The sequence below is a fragment of the Syngnathus acus genome, chromosome 9 (assembly GCF_901709675.1).
Source record: "Syngnathus acus chromosome 9, fSynAcu1.2, whole genome shotgun sequence".
NCBI lineage: Eukaryota > Metazoa > Chordata > Actinopteri > Syngnathiformes > Syngnathidae > Syngnathus > Syngnathus acus.
In genome coordinates this window covers 14,346,251-14,363,928 of record NC_051094.1, presented here as the reverse complement: position 1 = coordinate 14,363,928, position 17,678 = coordinate 14,346,251, and the positions used below count along the sequence as shown (strand labels likewise).

General features: G+C 41.5%; 3 protein-coding genes across 4 annotated transcripts in view; all 3 read left to right on the top strand.

The window, feature by feature from the left end:
• LOC119127745 (gastrula zinc finger protein XlCGF8.2DB-like) overlaps nt 1-17,678 on the top strand; it is a 235,055-nt gene that overhangs the window by 29,608 nt on the left and 187,769 nt on the right. The window lies entirely within an intron of this gene.
• LOC119127738 (gastrula zinc finger protein XlCGF57.1-like) lies at nt 702-12,085 on the top strand. 2 transcript variants are annotated; one of them, XM_037259835.1, is made up of 5 exons: nt 702-830; nt 6,332-6,441; nt 6,605-6,804; nt 10,452-11,002; nt 11,339-12,085. In XM_037259835.1, exons 2-5 carry the CDS (start codon nt 6,339-6,341, stop codon nt 11,415-11,417), a joined length of 933 nt encoding a protein of 310 aa, XP_037115730.1. In that variant the 5' UTR covers nt 702-830; nt 6,332-6,338; the 3' UTR covers nt 11,418-12,085. The 2 variants fall into 2 exon arrangements, with proteins under 2 accessions (XP_037115730.1, XP_037115729.1); XM_037259834.1 differs by lacking the exons at nt 10,452-11,002; nt 11,339-12,085 and having other exon boundaries at nt 6,605-7,930.
• Nucleotides 12,624-17,645, top strand: anapc7 (anaphase promoting complex subunit 7). The gene is made up of 11 exons (XM_037259830.1): nt 12,624-12,864; nt 13,309-13,495; nt 13,848-13,967; nt 14,201-14,312; nt 14,420-14,573; nt 14,846-14,988; nt 15,160-15,277; nt 15,533-15,729; nt 15,793-16,017; nt 16,095-16,245; nt 16,835-17,645. The coding sequence occupies exons 1-11, from the start codon at nt 12,764-12,766 to the stop codon at nt 17,022-17,024; spliced, it is 1,698 nt and encodes a 565-aa protein (XP_037115725.1). The 5' UTR covers nt 12,624-12,763; the 3' UTR covers nt 17,025-17,645.

Sequence of the window (17,678 nt, the reverse complement as noted above, 5' to 3'; positions counted from 1 at the left end):
TTGTGTATTCTTAAGGCTTAAGAAATGGAGATCCATGAGATGTGAGTAATTCCCAACATTTTTTGACTCAAGTAAGGTAAGTATCATAAACAGCAGTATATCATTAGTTCATTTGATACCACGGCATTAACTTCAAAATAATCAAACAGATCAAATACCAAACCTAGTTTTGACCATAAAGGCTTTGGCCAACAGTGTGTATGAAACCTCACAAGCTTTACTTTTTTGTGCAGCACGTGGATGGAAAGCTTCAAGGCTTCATCTACTATGTGTCCTCTCTGCATCCATTGCAGCCTTGTCATCCTGGAAGAGGGATTCTCCCATCTGTGGTCTCTTCTCAAGGTTTCTCATTTCCCCTAAAATTAGTTTTGAGTTTTTCCTTGCCCTCCTGGGAATTTAAGATCAGGTGATGTTGGAGAATATTTGTCCGTTTTCGCAATTGTCCTGTGTGTTGTTAAATGTTGAACAGAGGCTGAGATGTACCGAAGTCAAATTCCTTATTTGGCATGCTCAAGCTTGGCTAATACAAATTCTTGAATCTGGCACCAATGACGCATAAGCGGCTGAAAGGTTTTTGCATGCCACCTTGGTTTGTTTGCTGGGCAACAACATTAAAAGTCCCACGGTCTTCCGCTAGAGGGCGCCCGGGACCACACTCAAATGACATCATCGCTACGTAACAGGAAGTAAAGGGACGACAACAAAACGGCGCTTGGTATAAAAACTCAAATGGAAGCGTGTCGCCTTCCATTCGGCTGCATCAGATAAACACGCAACTTATGTGGTGAATCAGTAACATCAGTTACACGACGACCGCAACGACGAAAGAGGTAAGTTACGACAATGGACCTAAGTTATCATGTTTGCAGCGTTATTTGTTGTACTGCTTGGTTGCAGTACAGAAGTGCGGGTCGCTTTTATTAGCATGATACTTACGAACAGTGCTAACTTTATGATATCTAACTTGATTATCCTCGACGAATGTTCGATCTCAAATGAGCCATCACGTGCTGGTTCTTGCCTGTACCAAGAGTAATACTGTACTGTGGAAAAACTCAAAGTGGAGGATTCGCAGTGATGCTTGCAGGCAGGCATGCTTCCGATTTTAAATCTCAATGCCACCAGATGGTAACGCGTAAGCACGTTTGCTAAAACAGGTCAGATGTGTCGTTTTGTGTATTGGGTTAGTTTAAGTTCACGTTGTAAACAAGTTGAAGTTGACATCCGTTGCGTGTTGTTTGAGATGTCCGTCGATGAACAAACAAAGATGCGGAATTACAGTTGGTTCGTTATTGGCAAGATTTTGGGTTGTTCAATGGCGGTCAGTACACGTGGTACTACATCTGATGAAACAACAACGCCCACTCTCCAGGTAACAAAGTTTTGTACTGTCCGGAAAAGGCGGTGTTGTGCTTGATTTGGTTCCCCCGTGAGATCTTGTTCCCCCTGCCGCGGGAGCGCGCACGCCTTATTTGGAAAGCGAAAAACCGATGTCGTACGGCGTCAGCACTATGTCGTTTTCAATAAAAACATGAAGAACTCACGTTTGCGTCAGTCAATTTTAATTTTTATAAAGGATTATTCTCATTTGATGTCTTTAAATTCATCCGCGTTCTGCCATTGAAGCGGGGTGCATTCAAAGACCAGTCGTACAGACGGAAACTCATTCACTTCACCAAAACGCAACAATATAATTACGTGAGCTCTTTGCATAAACCTCGATGCAAAGAAACTCCTCTTTTTGGGTACAGGCTACAAGGAGTATATATTACAAAGGAGACTTTATACTTAATTGTGATCATCATCCATCCATCCATCCATTTTATTACTCAGGTATTTTCAAAGCAAATTAATAGTTGCATTTATTAATTTGCTTTAAAATGACAGCGCAATATAATTAAAAGCTGACACTATAGCAATGTCAAAGGTGTTCATTTAAGAAAAAGCCACACACGTTTTGTGATCAAATCTTTCATAACGAGAATGATTTGAGTGAATTGATTTGAATGAATAATTGAGAAGAAATTTCAGTTCTGAAGGCTCCTTTTGTTCCAAGCAAAGTGACAGATGGTGGGGAGGGGGGATAGAAATTGTAACAAGAACTCTATAAAAAATGTCAAGCAGTGAGGATATGTCCTTCCGCCCCCCCCCCCTTTATTTTGAGAACGGTGAGTGCTGGACTCCAGATGTTTTTTTTCTGTCTTCCTGGGGGTCTGTTCAGGCTGTGTGGAAAATTTGAACAGGTTCCCTCATTCCTAGGCCAAATTACAGGGAGGGAACATCCTCACAGCTGCCCGGTGAGGATATGTCCCCCCCCCCCCCTTATTTTGAGAACGGTGAGTGCTGGACTTCATTAATTACAACAGACATCGCTGGCCAGTAATATCTCAGAGAGATGCTGTGTCTTGTTTTATTTTGCCCGGTGTGTGCCCCTGCCGGGCTGGCATGAAAACTCTTAAAAATTTCTTTTGCCTCTTCAGCACCACAGACAACCTTCACTGGGACTGCCTGGTCTGTGCCTTTTTGGCGGCAATAATACAGCTCCCCTCCTGAGTAGAAGTAAAAATAAAACGTTGAATTAGCACCATACTTGTGGTAATTCATTAAGTGCTCACTCAATACACCTAATTGGAAATTTGCTACTTGGACAAAAAAAAAAACGTTAGTTTCATAATATATCAAATGTTCACTCAATGGGTCTACAACCAAATATGTTACTTTAGTTTGATAATTTATCAAATATTTACTCGATAGATCCACAAATAGTTACTTGAAATAAAAAACAGCTTGAGTTGCACTCAACAAATTCAACAATTTCCTTCATAGTGAGGTGTTATATATATTGCTTCCAACATTTTGCAAGTCAATTATTTGTCTTATAGAGTAATTACTCTAAAACGTAAGTTTCTGACGTTAGTGTAGTAATTAGCAGGTTCTGCAATGTGAATTTTTGGTGCGTCTCTGGATCTAATTTGCTTGATTTATGTACGATGTGTATCGTACCCTCAACGTCGTAAAAATAAGCTTTTCTTCTCAATACGTACGTCTCCTTCTTCGTAATACCATTTGGGTATTCTTGTTTTGTTTTGTAGGCAATAATTTGTTGGTAAATAGTTGGGTCCATTGTGCGGCAGCGTATTGTTGTCAGAAAACAATGGCGAAATGACGCGAAGTGCGCACTTACAAGGTGGGGTAAAATGGGTGCTTTGGTGACAAGTTTGAATTCAAGACAATATTGTTTGACCAACAAAGGAAAGAAAACATTATCTATTTGTTTATTTATTTATTTAACATCCAATATTGTATAGTTATCAGTGCACAAATCATTTATTTACATATACACCGTTTTAAATGGGGGGAACATATTCTCACAGGGCAGCTGTGAGGATTTGTTCCCCCCCTGTAATTTGGCCTAGGAATGAGGGAACCTGTTCAAATAACATGTACAGAAATTAAATGCTAAATATTTGAAGCTTGCTTAAAAACCATCTTGCTTTTTTTTATTAAAATTTGTATTTTTTCATTTTATTTTATTATTATTTAAAAAAAATAATTTACCGTTTTTTTTCGTGTATAATGCGCCCCCATGTATAATACGCACCCTAAAAATGGCATGTTGATTCTGGAAAAAAGCCTGTACCCATGTATAATACGCACCCAATTTTTTTTTTTTTTTTTTTTTTTTTTTTAAGTCCCAATGATCGTCACACACGCAGGGAGGCAATGGGTCCCATTTTTATAGTCTTTGGTATGGTCTTAACTAGGCTGGATGTATTTTTTTTTGTTGCTGTTGATTTCTCCGACTGCCCGTAAAGGCACCACCGCGATCAGATGAAAAGAGAGGAAAGTGACGTGCGGACATGTGAAAAAGGCGGCTCTGTATGGGAGAGACGTTGAAGAGGAATAAAAACACCCTTGGAAACCAAAACTTGCCCCTCGTCGTGACTCGGAGCCGCAACAAATGTTTCGGATTTGTGTAGGGTACATTGTGACAGCAAACGAGCAGGTGATCGAGCAAGCGTCTGATACGAGAGCATTGCGTTCGTATGGAGCGTGTTTGAAGTGAACAGCAGAGACGAAAGGAACAAGGCAAAGTGTTGTGAAATAAAATATTACCTGTAATACGCATTTTGTTATTTGCTGATTGTATTAAACTATCACATTCATTGTCAGTCAAGAAGAGAAGAGGACTATTATCCCTTCTTTGACGAAATGACCAGAGCACAGTACAAACACACTATTGTTCTTGTAACGTGTTTTGTATTTTAGTCCTGTCTGCCCCTCGCTCTCCGTCGGATCATTGCATGTGTTACTGTCATGATGTCTGTTTGGTTTCTGTTCCTGTCTTTGGTAATGTCACCCTGTCTTTTTGTTCCACGTCTTTGTCGGTCAGTCCTGTTGTTGGTTTTGTTGTACCATGATTTTCTTAAAAAAAAAAAAAAATAATTTTTTTTTTAATTTGTAACCATGTATAATGCGCACCCCAGATTTTAGGACAATAAATTAGTTAAATTTTGCGTATTGTACACGGAAAAAAACGGTATTTTTTTTTCTTAATAAAGTTATAATTTTTGATGTCTGTTATATGATTAAGAAACAAAGTTGTTTGACCAAAATAAGGCCAAAGAAATTGATAAAGTGCAGTAATAACGGTATCACTGCACAAATCATCAGAAAAAAAAAACAGCTGGAGTCCAGCACTCACCGTTTTCAAAATAAGGGGGGGGGAACATATTCTCACAGGGCACCCGTGAGGATTTGTTCCCCCCCTGTAATTTGGCCTAGGAATGAGGGAACCTGTTCAAATTTGGCACACAACCTGAAAGGACCCCCAGGAAGACAGAAAAAAAACAGCTGGAGTCCAGCACTCACCGTTCTCAAAATAAGGGGGGGGAACATATCCTCACGGGGCAGCTGTGAGGATTTGTTCCCCCCCTGTAATTTGGCCTAGGAATGAGGGAACCTGTTCAAATTTTCCACACAACCTGAAAGGACCCCCAGGAAGACAGAAAAAAAGCAGCTGGAGTCCAGCACTCACCGTTCTCAAAATAAGGGGGGGGAACATATTCTCACAGGGCACCCGTGAGGATTTGTTCCCCCCCCCTGTAATTTGGCCTAGGAATGAGGGAACCTGTTCAAATTTTCCACACAACCTGAACAGACCCCCAGGAAGACAGAAAAAAAACAGCTGCAGTCCAGCACTCACCGTTCTCAAAATAAGGGGGGGGAACATATCCTCACGGGGCAGCTGTGAGGATTTGTTCCCCCCTGTAATTTGGCCTAGGAATGAGGGAACCTGTTGAAATTTGCCACACAACCTGAACAGACCCCCAGGAAGATAGAAAAAAAGCCAGTCGATGTCCAGGACTCACCGTTCTCAAAATGGGAGGGGGGCACAAATTCTCACGGCTTGACATTTTTTATAGAGTTCCTGTTACAATTTTTATCCCCCCTCCCCACCATCTGTCACTTTGCTTGGGACAAAAGGAGCCTTCAGAACTGAAATCTCTTCTCAATTATTCATTCAAATCAGTTCACTCGAATCATTCTCGTTATGAAAGATTTGATCACAAAACGTGTGTGGCTTTTTCTTAAATGAACACGTTTGACATTGCTATAGTGTCAGCTTTTAATTATATTGCGCTGTCATTTTAAAGAAAATTAATAGATGCAACAATATTAATTTGCTTTGAAAATACCTGAGTAATAAAATGGATGGATGGATGAATGATGATCACAATTAAGTATAAAGTCTCCTTTGTAATATATACTCCTTGTAGCCTGTACCCAAAAAGAGGAGTTTCTTTGCATCGAGGTTTATGCAAAGAGCTCACGTAATTATATTGTTGCGTTTTGGTGAAGTGAATGAGTGTTCCGTCTGTACGGCTGGTCTTTGAATGCACCCCGCTTCAATGGCAGAACGCGGATGAATTTAAAGACATCAAATGAGAATAATCCTTTATAAAAATTAAAATTGACTGACGCAAACGTGAGTTCTTCATGTTTTTATTGAAAACGACATAGTGCTGACGCCGTACGACATCGGTTTTTCGCTTTCCAAATAAGGCGTGCGCGCTCCCGCGGCAGGGGGAACAAGATCTCACGGGGGAACCAAATCAAGCACAACAGCGGGAAAGCAAAAGTCGACCGAGGCCATGTGTGGCCCACAATGTGAAATGAGTTTGGCGCCTCTGATCTAGCACAACACAAAATACTATTGCAAAAATACGGGATAACCTACATTCCATTACTTTAACAAATGGGTCGCTCGCCGCTGCCCTAGATACACTTTTGTTAGCCAAACATCATTGAACAAGTGTTGTGATTGCAGTGTGAAAATGTCTGCAAGGACTTCAGCAAAGTACGTGAAGGAAAAGGACCGTAGTCGTCGACAACTGGAACATCTTTGGCTGCAGCCTTATGTTGTGTTACGCAGAGCAGGTTAGTACAAGTCTAGTTTCTGTTATGAATCCTCTTCCAGTATTTATGTTTAGTAGAATTCGATCAAAATCATGTGTGATGGGCAGATTAAAAATGTCCTAGTATAGGTTTGACCAGTTTCTCTTCAACTGTAACTTTCATATGTGTTTGTCTTGTTTTGCAGACATCAGTGAAGCTATTTGTCCGAAGCAGCCGGAGCGCACTTGCATTAAAGAGGAAGATGTGGGCAAAGAGGTCCATCACTTCAATGAACAAATGGAGCAGAAGTTTCTTTGCACCATAAAAGAGGAGAAAGAGCCGGAGCGGCCTTGTAGTAAAGAGGAGGGAGAGGAGTCCTGCAACATTAAAGAGGAGGAGGAGGAGGAGGATACCTGCAAGATGCCATTGACTGGTGTTGCTGTGAAGAGTTTTGATGAGGGTCAACAGGAGGTGAGCAAAGGGGCGGAGCCTCCAAGCTGCAGCTCAAGTCAAACAATGACCAGAGAAGGTGATGGAGACCACTGTGGAGGATCACAAGCAGCTCCACCATCAGATAGTGATGACGTGTCGTCACATGTTCCTGCTGCTGCTGCTGCTGCTGAGTCTCAAAACAAACACAGGCAATGTTCTCAGTGTGGGAAATGTTGTGCTAATAACAGTGTTTTGAAACAACACATGAAAATGCACACTGGCGAGAAACCTTTTTCCTGCTCAGTTTGTGGCCAAACATTCTCTCAGAAGGGAAACTTGAAAACTCATACAAGAGTCCACACTGGCGAGAAACCTTTTTCATGCTCAGTTTGTGGCCAAAGATTCTCTTATAAGAACGTCTTAAAAACGCACACAAGAATCCACACTGGTGAGAAACCTTTTTCATGCTCAGTTTGTGGCCGAACATTCTCTTCTAAGGGACACTTGAAAACTCATACAAGAAGTCACAGTGGCGAGAAACCTTTTTCCTGCTCAGTTTGTGGCCAAACATTCTCTCAGAAGGGACACTTGAAAACTCATACAAGAGTCCACACTGGCGAGAAACCTTTTTCATGCTCAGTTTGTGGCCAAAGATTCTCTTATAAGAACGTCTTAAAAACGCACACAAGAATCCACACTGGTGAGAAACCTTTTTCATGCTCAGTTTGTGGCCGAAAATTCTCTTCTAAGGGATACTTGAAAACTCATACAAGAAGTCACACTGGTGAGAAACCTTTTTCATGCTCAGTCTGTCGCCAAAGATTCTCTTATAAGAACGTCTTAAAAACGCACACAAGAATCCACACTGGTGAGAAACCTTTTTCATGCTCAATTTGTGGCCAGAAATTCTGTCACAAGCAGAGCTTAAAAAGTCACACAAGAATCCACACTGACGACAAACCTTTTTCATGCTCAGTTTGTGGCCAAACATTCTCTCACAAGAGAAGCTTAATCAAGCACACAGTAGCCCACACCTAACTCTGTTGCCTGCTCAATCACTTGCCAAAGAGTCTCCATTGAGAATTCCGAGTGTGTTGGGGAGTTGAGCGATGATGGCACTTTTTAAATTTCGTTGTACATGTGTGACAATGACAATAAAGATCTATTCTATTCTATTCTGATGATCCGTGAAGGTTTCACCTTCTATTTGAGCAGACTTCATGAGTTTTTGCATCGATGATGATATTGTTAACTGGCTTCTGGATATCTTTGTAGTGTTTATTATACATGGTGTTAATTTTTGTTTTGGTTGTGGTTTTTAACAGTAAATACATTAAATTCATATTCGAGGCAAGTTGCTTAGTTTTTATCTGTGTAAACACTGGGTTTAGTTTTGTTCAGCATTTCATGATCATGTTTAGGATTATGCCCACATATTTGTCAAGACTTGTTAGGAAGAACAATAAGAAGCAAGCAAGACATTTTTTTTTTTTTCTTCTTGCGCTTGTGTGGCGATTCAGCCCTGCGTTCTGCACCGGAAAAAGCTAACCAATCAAAAAGCGGCCTGACACGGCATATCTGAGCTGCACAATGATTTAAACTCATCTCCAAAAGTGAGGCCAATTCCCATCATTTTGCAGTAAAAATACATGAAGCAATTTGTGTAGAAATGCTGAATGACAAAATACGAAAGCATGTAGAATGCCATGGAATCATTAAATAAAATGAGTGAATTATACGGAATGACAATTCCGCAATTTGTGTAGAAATTCTGAATGACAAAATATGAATGTGGAATCATGTGAAGTATTGAATCATATGGAATTATGTGGTATGATATTAAACGATGACGAATGACGACACGCATTATGTGTATTCTTAAGGCTTAAGAAATGGAGATCCAGGAGATGAGTAATTCCCAACATTTTTTGACACAGGTAAGGTAAGTATCATAAACAGCAGCATATTATTAGTTCATTTGATACCACGACATTAACCTCAAAATTATCAAACATCACATATACAAATACCAGACCTAATTTTGACCATGAAGGCATTTCCCCTAAAATTAGTTTTGAGTTTTCCTTGCCCTCCTGGGAATTTAAGATCAGGGGATGTTGGAGAATATTTGTCAATTTTCGCAATTGTCCTGTGTGTTGTTAAATGTTGAACAGAGGCTGACATGTACCGAAGTCAAATTCCTTGTTTGGCATGCTCAAACTTGGCTAATAAAAATTCTTGAATCTGGCACCAATGACGCATAAGCGGCTGAAAGGTTTTTGCATGCCACCTTGGTTTGTTTGCTGGGCAACAACATTAAAAGTCCCACGGTCTTTCGCTAGAGGGCGCCCGGGACCACACTCAAATGACATCATCGCTACGTAACAGGAAGTAAAGGGACGACAACAAAACGGCGCTTGGTATAAAAACTCAAACGGAAGCGTGTCGCCTTCCATTCGGCTGCATCAGAGAAACACGCAACTTATGTGGTGAATCAGTAACATCAGTTACACGACGACCGCAACGACGAAAGAGGTAAGTTACGACAATGGACCTAAGTTATCATGTTTGCAGCGTTATTTGTTGTACTGCTTGGTTGCAGTACAGAAGTGCGGGCCGCTTTTATTAGCATGATACTTACGAACAGTGCTAACTTTATGATATCTAACTTGATTATCCTCGACGAATGTTCGATCTCAAATTAGCCATCATCACGTGCTGGTTCTTGCCTGTACCAAGAGTAATACTGTACTGTGGGAAAAACTCAAAGTCGAGGATTAGCAGCGATGGTTGCAGGCAGGCATGCTCCCGATTTTAAATCTCAATGCCACCAGATGGTAACGCGTAAGCACGTTTCCTAAAACAAGTCCGATGTGTCGTTTTGTGTATTGGGTTAGTTTAAGTTCACGTTGTAAACAAAACAAGTTGAAGTTGACATCCGTTGCGTGTTGTTTGAGATGTCCGTCGATGAACAAACAAAGATGCGGAATTACAGTTGGTTCGTTATTGGCAAGATTTTGGGTTGTTCAATGGCGGTCAGTACACGTGGTACTACATCTGATGAAACAACAACGCCCACTCTCCAGGTAACAAAGTTTTGTACTGTCCAGAAAAGGCGGGAAAGCAAAAGTCTACCGAGGTCGTGTGTGGCCCACAATGTGAAATGAGTTTGGCGCCTCTGATCTAGCACAACACAAAATACTATTGCAAAAATACGGGATAACCTATATTCCATTACTTTAACAAATGGGTCGCTCGCTGCTGCCCTAGAGACACTTTTATTAGCCAAACATCATTGAACAAGTGTTGTGATTGCAGTGTGAAAATGTCTGCAAGGACCACAGCAAAGTACGTGAAGGAAAAGGACCGTAGTCGTCGACAACTGGAACATCTTTGGCTGCAGCCTTATGTTGTGTTACGCAGAGCAGGTTAGTACTAGTCTAGTTTCTGTTATGAATCCTCTTCCAGTATTTATGTTTAGTAGAATTCGATCAAAATCATGTGTGATGGGCAGATTGAAAATGTCCTAGTATAGGTTTGACCAGTTTCTCTTCAACTGTAACTTTCATATGTGTTTGTCTTGTTTTGCAGACATCAGTGAAGCTATTTGTCCGAAGCAGCCGGAGCGCACTTGCATTAAAGAGGAAGATGTGGGCAAAGAGGTCCATCACTTCAATGAACAAATGGAGCAGAAGTTTCTTTGCACCATAAAAGAGGAGGAAGAGCCGGAGCGGCCTTGTAGTAAAGAGGAGGGAGAGGAGTTCTGCGACATTAAAGAGGAGGAGGATACCTGCAAGATGCCATTGACTGGTGTTGCTGTGAAGAGTTTTGATGAGGGTCAACAGGAGGTGAGCAAAGGGGCGGAGCCTCCAAGCTGCAGCTCAAGTCAAACAATGACCAGAGAAGGTGATGGAGACCACTGTGGAGGATCACAAGCAGCTCCACCATCAGATAGTGATGACGTGTCGTCACATGTTCCTGCTGCTGCTGAGTCTCAAAACAAACACAGGCAATGTTCTCAGTGTGGGAAATGTTGTGCTAATAACAGTGTTTTGAAACAACACATGAAAATGCACACTGGCGAGAAACCTTTTTCCTGCTCAGTTTGTGGCCAAACATTCTCTCAGAGGGGACACTTGAAAACTCATACAAGAGTCCACACTGGCGAGAAATCTTTTTCATGCTCAGTTTGTGGCCGAAAATTCTCTGATAATAACGTCTTAAAAACGCACACAAGAATACACACTGGTGAGAAACCTTTTTCCTGCTCAGTTTGTGGCCGAAAATTCTCTTCTAAGGCATACTTGAAAATTCATACAAGAAGTCACACTGGTGAGAAACCTTTTTCATGCTCAGTTTGTGGCCAAAGATTCTCTGATAATAACGTCTTAAAAACGCACACAAGAATCCACACTGGTGAGAAACCTTTTTCATGCTCAATTTGTGGCCAAAAATTCAGTCACAAGCAGAGCTTAAAAAGTCACACAAGAAGTCACACTGGTGAGAAACCTTTTTCATGCTCAGTTTGTGGCCAAAATTTCAGACAGAGGGTAAGCTTAATCAAGCACACAGTAGCCCACACCTAACTCTGTTGCCTGCTCAATCACTTGCCAAAGAGTCTCTATTGAGAATTTCGCGTGTGTTGGGGAGATGATCAATGATCCGTGAAGGTTTCACCTTCTATTTAAGCAGACTTCATGAGTTTTTGCATTGATGATGATATTGTTAACTGGCTTTTGGATATCTTTGTAGTTTTTATTATACATAGTGTTAATTTTGGTTTTGGTTGTGCTTTTTAACAGTAAATACATTTAATTCATATTCGAGGCAAGTTGCTTAGTTTTTATCAGTGTAAACACTGGGTTTAGTTTTGTTCAGCATTTCATGATCACGTTTAGGATTTTGCCCCATATTTGTCAAGACTTGTTAGGAAGAACAACAATAAGAAGCAAGCAAGACATTTTTTTTTCTTCTTCTTGCGCTTGTGTGGCGGTTCAGCCCTGCGCTCTGCACCGGAAAAAGCTAACCAATCAAAAAGGGGCCTGACACGGCATATCTGAGCTGCACAATGATTTAAACTCTCCTCCAAAAGTGAGGCCAATTCCTATCATTTTGCAGTAAAAATAGATGAAGCAATTTGTGTAGAAATGCTGAATGACAAAATATGAATGTGGAATCATGTGGAGAAGTATTGAATCATGGAATTATGTGGTATGATATTAAACGATGACGAATGACGACACGCATTATGTGTATTCTTAAGGCTTAAGAAATGGAGATCCATGAGATGTGAGTAATTCCCAACATTTTTTGACACAAGGTAAGTATCATAAACAGCAGCATATCATAAGTTCATTTGATACCACGACATTAACCTCAAAATGATCAAACATCACATTTACAAATACCAGACCTAATTTTGACCATGAAGGCTTTGGCCAACAGCCTCACAAGCCTAACTTTTTTGTGAAGCACGTGGATGGAAAGCTTCAAGGCTTCATCTGGCATCAATGACGCACAAGCGGCTGAAAGCTTTCTGGCTGGTTAACACTAGTGTTAAACAACACACACGACAAACGCACGCTCGTATGCTATTAAAATCTACTCAAGGTTTTTTCCTTTTTTTTTGAAAACGTCGACAAAACTTTTTTTTTTTGCACGCAACGTTGGTTTGTTTGCTGGACAACAACAACATTAAACGTCCGGCGGTCCGTCGCTAGAGGGCGTCCGGGACCTCACTCAAATGACATCATCATTACGTAGGAGGAAATAAAGCGACGACAACAAAACCGCGCTCGCTTAAAGTAGAGGACCATCGGGCGCCATTTTTAATACACCGGAACTTGGCTAGCAAGGTAGCATTAGCTGTTTATCAGCTGAAACTTTTAAATACGAATCGTAACCCAAAATTGACTCCTCGGCTTCAACAAAAATGAATGTTGTGGATCACGTGCGCGATATGGCCGCTGCTGGTCTCCACTCCAACGTCCGGATATTGAGCAGCTTGATGCTGACGATGAGTAATAACAACCCGTAAGTACCGAAAATTGGGATCTGTCTATTTACTGAAATGCCGCTCTCTCATCTTCAGTTAAGTCTCCACTACTATAGTGCGTTGCTGATTGGTTAGCATCTAACAACTCACAATCGCAAATGTTGTTGATTAAAGCCAATTAATTACACGGTAGCAAGTCCGAAATGTAAACATGTCTAACGAAACAAATTACGCGTTGCAAGACTCGCATGTGAGAATATATCCGTATTACGTACAGTTTATAAACATGAGTGTCTTCTGTGACGTGACGTCAAATCTCAAAGATGATTTGAAAAGGCTATTGCGCAAAAGGAACGGTGTATTTTGTACTACTGTATTCGGAATTTTAATCAATTAATTTTCAATATTATTCTCACTGTTGTGAGGAATAGGGATGTCCCAATCTCAAGATGTTGACTCGAATTTGTCTGTTTGACTCCAAGAGAGCTTTTCTCACCTGCTCAAAAGTACCAGCTGTTGGTTTACCATGCGGATGCCATCTTCCACGATAAAGAGTATCGTAATGCTGCCTGTAAATACAGTATGGCACTGCAACAGAAGAAGGTGCTCAGCAAAACATCCAAAGTTCGAACCTCTGCTGGTGGAGCTGCGGCAAACGTCCAAGCACAGGTATGAACATCAAACATTAATTGGAGACAGCATGTTACAGATACAGAATTACTTTGGCTGGTTTGCCCATTTGCAACCTTTATTTTGTGCAGTCTATTTCAAAGTACACCTTTGCAATATGACTGTTTACACTCGCTGGACATATGAGATAACTGCTCAAGAGCTTGTAGAAAATACATGCAAAATAATACAAAAATGCTTTATAACACAAGAATCACCTCTTGGATCTTAACTGAAAAATAAATAGTAATTATTTCCCATTTAATGCTCATGAGAAATGACAATTGCTATTTCTTCATAGTAGTATATTAAGCTTCTCTAGTACCAATCTAATATTTACTTTGTTTTTCAGAGTCTACCTTCAGAGATTGAAGTGAAATACAAGATAGCTGAATGTTATACTATTTTGAAACTGGATAAAGATGCCATTGCAGTGCTTGATGGGATCCCATCTCGACAGAGGACTCCAAAGGTAGGCTTCTTATGTAAGATTGTTCAAAGCACTTTCACATGAGTGAGAGAGCGCATATTGGTAATAAAATGAAGAAGAGCCGCATAATACAGTAAACAGAGCTCACCATCCCATCATACTGCAGTTACCCCTGATTGAAGCGTACCAAAAGTGGCATTAGTTAGGGTTTGTGTGTGTGCAAAATCTAGTTCTGGATAGTCTTTTAAAAATTGTTTGTTTCCATCGGACCCCAGATCAACATGATGCTAGCTAACCTGTACAGGAAAGCTGGCCAGGAACGCTCTGCCGTGACCAGCTACAAAGAAGTTCTCCGACAGTGCCCCCTCGCCTTAGATGCAATCATTGGTATGCGTGACCGCCCACCGTCTGCCCTCTGCCACCTTGTGCGTGCGTGCGTGCTCACCCAACCACTAAAGTTTGCTTTTTGAAAATGGGTGGACTTGTTTCTGCAGGTCTTCTGTCTTTATCAGTCAAAGGAGCTGAAGTAGCATCCATGACCATGGATGTTATCCAGAGTGTCCCCAACCTGGACTGGCTTTCTGTTTGGATCAAGGCGTATGCCTTTATACATGCAGGTGATAATCAAAGGGCCATCAACACCATATGGTAAGCAAAGATTACTTAAACTGAACACTTTCTGGTCCCAGATTTCTCTTCATAGGCTTGAAATCTGCATTTTACTTTAAAAAGTTTAAAATGAATTAAATTTAAAAAAAAAAAGAGTAATTTTTCCAAAATGGGTCCCCATTAGCAAAACTAACTTAAGAATAGGCAGATATTGTGTGGCTGTCATGCAAGTGATTCTATTTCCACTTTATGCACTCATTTGATCACGAAGCAATACTGCTTGTCCTCTTCTCGCTTCCTTTGACTTTCAGTTCTCTTGAGAAGAAATCTCTGTTGCGGGACAACGTGGATCTCCTCGTGAGCCTGGCAGACGTCTACTTCAGGGCAGGTGACACCAAGAATGCCATCCTCAAATTTGAACAGGCCCAAATGCTGGACCCGTATCTCATCAAAGGTACTGCTAGACATCATTGCTTTCCCTCATGCATAGACACCTTTTTAGCTTTGAATTGTAAAGTGGCCATTTGTCCAAATTCTGAACAGTTCCATTACAGACACATTTTTGTAACTAGGCAGCTACGAAAAGTTTTACTCGGTTTAACGGTGCTGTGATGCAACCTGACAGGGATGGATGTGTATGGCTACCTGTGGGCCCGAGAAGGACACCTGGAGGATGTGGAGGTCCTCGGCGGACGACTGTTCAATATCTCGGACCAGCATGCGGAACCTTGGGTGATTTCTGGGTGAGCACGTGTGCGGCAGGACGGCTAACTGGATGTTGCATTCATTAAAGTAGGAGCAGAATGTTCAAAAATACCAAGTCCTCCATAGTTCCACCATAATGATCAATATCAACTTACAGGTGCACTGTTGGCAAAGTAGTTGTACCTCAATCAATTTGTAAAGGATGCCTCCTTTAGATGTCAAAGTAGAAAAGTGCCAGTCTGAGCTAGGAAGCATTCTGCATGCTTTCTACTAATGCAAGTGTGTGTCGTTAGCTGTCACAGCTTCTACAGTAAGCGCTACTCCAGAGCCTTGTACCTGGGCGCCAAGGCAATTCAGTTGAACAGCAACAGCGTGCAGGCGCTCCTCCTGAAGGGGGCGGCGTTGAGAAACATGGGCCGTGTCCAGGAAGCTATCATCCATTTTAGAGAGGCAATGCGCTTGGCGCCCTGTCGCCTCGACTGCTACGAAGGTACTTTCATTTACTGCCGTCGGTAATCGCCTCAGCCAGCTCGTAATAGCCGCTTCATCACAGGTCTGATTGACTGCTACCTGGCATCCAATGGCATCAGAGAGGCTATGGGGATGGCCAATAACATCTACAAGACCCTGGGGTCCAATGCTCAGACTCTGACCATTCTTGCCACTGTGTGCCTGGAAGACCCCGTGACGCAGGAGAAAGCCAAAACCTTACTGGACAAAGCCTTGGCTCAGAGACCCGACTACACTAAGGCTGTGGTCAAAAAGGCTGAACTACTGAGTACGTGCAGCTTTCAAAACAGTATCATCATTAGGCTGTTATGTTGAAAAGTGACACGCGTCCTCCTTTTTGTGAAGGCCGGGAACAGAAATACGAAGAAGGAATCGCGCTGCTTCGAAACGCGCTGGCCAATCAGAGCGACTGTGTGCTGCACAGAATGCTTGGAGATTTCCTAGTGGCCGTCAACGACTACCAGGAGGCTATGGATCAGTACAGCATCGCGCTCAGGTAGCCTTTAGCTGTACTTGTTCTTATTTTGCACGACTGTTTTATACTCATGGCCTCAAAGTGGTTTTAATTAAACTATTTACTGTAGTGTTCTTATCCATATTTGCAGATTTTTCCCTGGGGGGGGGGCAACACTTCATCGTTCGCTGAAAAACTGATATTTTTATACTCAGGCCAAAGCCTTGTCAGATATTGAAAGAATACATGAAAATATTGCTTTGGTGTTAAGACTGGTGAAGTGAGGGGAAGCTCTTCATTGATTCACGCCATGGCCTTATAGAAAATTGTGACTTTGTCTGTATGCAGTTATACTATACCATGGGTTCCAATTATTATTTTCAAGTTGTTTACCTGCATTTGTTAGAACTCACACTAGATTGGGATTTTATTACTTCGAAGCAAAAACCCAAGTTTGTGCTTCTTGATGAGAAAATAATCTTTGTTAAACGGCATCCAGTATTTAATGAGCGCAAATATACTGTGCATTACATGTTGTGGTATAATTGCACATTTCAAAGCCTATTTTGAGCGATTTGCAAATGTTCAAATGGTCACTTCACATCGAGTATTTCTCTAATATCCCCACCAGTCTAGATCCCAATGATCAGAAGTCCTTAGAAGGCATGCAGAAGATGGAAAAGGAGGAGAGTCCCACAGACGCCACAGTGGAGCTGGACGGCGATGACATGGAGGGCAGCGGGGAAGACGGCGACCTGGAGGGCAGTGACAGCGAGGCCGCCCAGTGGGCTGACCAGGAACAGTGGTTTGGTATGCAGTAGCCAGGCCAATATGATCAGTGCCACCCCCTGGGCTTGCACACTGCAGGAAGGCCTTCGGTCACCTCAGCATTGAGCTGTGGACCAGAACGCTTCCCTTCGTGCTGTTCGAGACTGATCAAGTCAGGATCACTGACCCGCAGTGTTTTGTTTGTTCCTTCTTCCCAACTCATGAGCTCGTACCGCCCCGCCAAGGTTAGATGTATTTATTTTTGTTCTGGAATAAAATAACATTTAAGAAACGTATTCTATCCTCGGTTTGCTGAAATAAAGCTTACATCGTCAATTTGTTGAAACATCGGATGAAGCTGTGGTCAGATTGGCTGGTGTCTGCTTCAATCCAGGGCTAAGACTTTTCTTTTTGTGACTGACTAAAGACGAAAGTGGACGTGGAAGTATTTGAATTCATATATATAAAATATTAATTACACATTTAATTTGCCATTACACATTTAATTGTATCAAGCAATCGATGATGGTCTTTATTTTAATGTTGTCTGTAAAACCAGTTTGTAACAGTGCCATGTTGGAATGCATAGTGTAAACGTTACAAAAATGTCTAAAGTGTATTTTGTAAATATTTTTTAAAATGGACAATTAAACTCAATAAAAGTTTGTTGAAGAGCATGCAATCCAGTTTCTGTATGGTTCACTGAC

What these genes read in the sequence shown, in the direction of transcription:
- LOC119127738 (XM_037259834.1), top strand. Translation starts at nt 6,339, where the DNA reads ATGTCTGCAAGGACTTCAGCAAAGTACGTGAAGGAAAAGGACCGTAGT. An exon ending in TGTTGTGTTACGCAGAGCAG is followed by an intron (nt 6,442 to 6,604) that starts GTTAGTACAAGT and finishes CTTGTTTTGCAG; the next exon opens with ACATCAGTGAAGCTATTTGT.
- anapc7 (XM_037259830.1), top strand. Translation starts at nt 12,764, where the DNA reads ATGAATGTTGTGGATCACGTGCGCGATATGGCCGCTGCTGGTCTCCAC. An exon ending in CTCGACAGAGGACTCCAAAG is followed by an intron (nt 13,968 to 14,200) that starts GTAGGCTTCTTA and finishes ATCGGACCCCAG; the next exon opens with ATCAACATGATGCTAGCTAA. An exon ending in CGCCTTAGATGCAATCATTG is followed by an intron (nt 14,313 to 14,419) that starts GTATGCGTGACC and finishes TTGTTTCTGCAG; the next exon opens with GTCTTCTGTCTTTATCAGTC.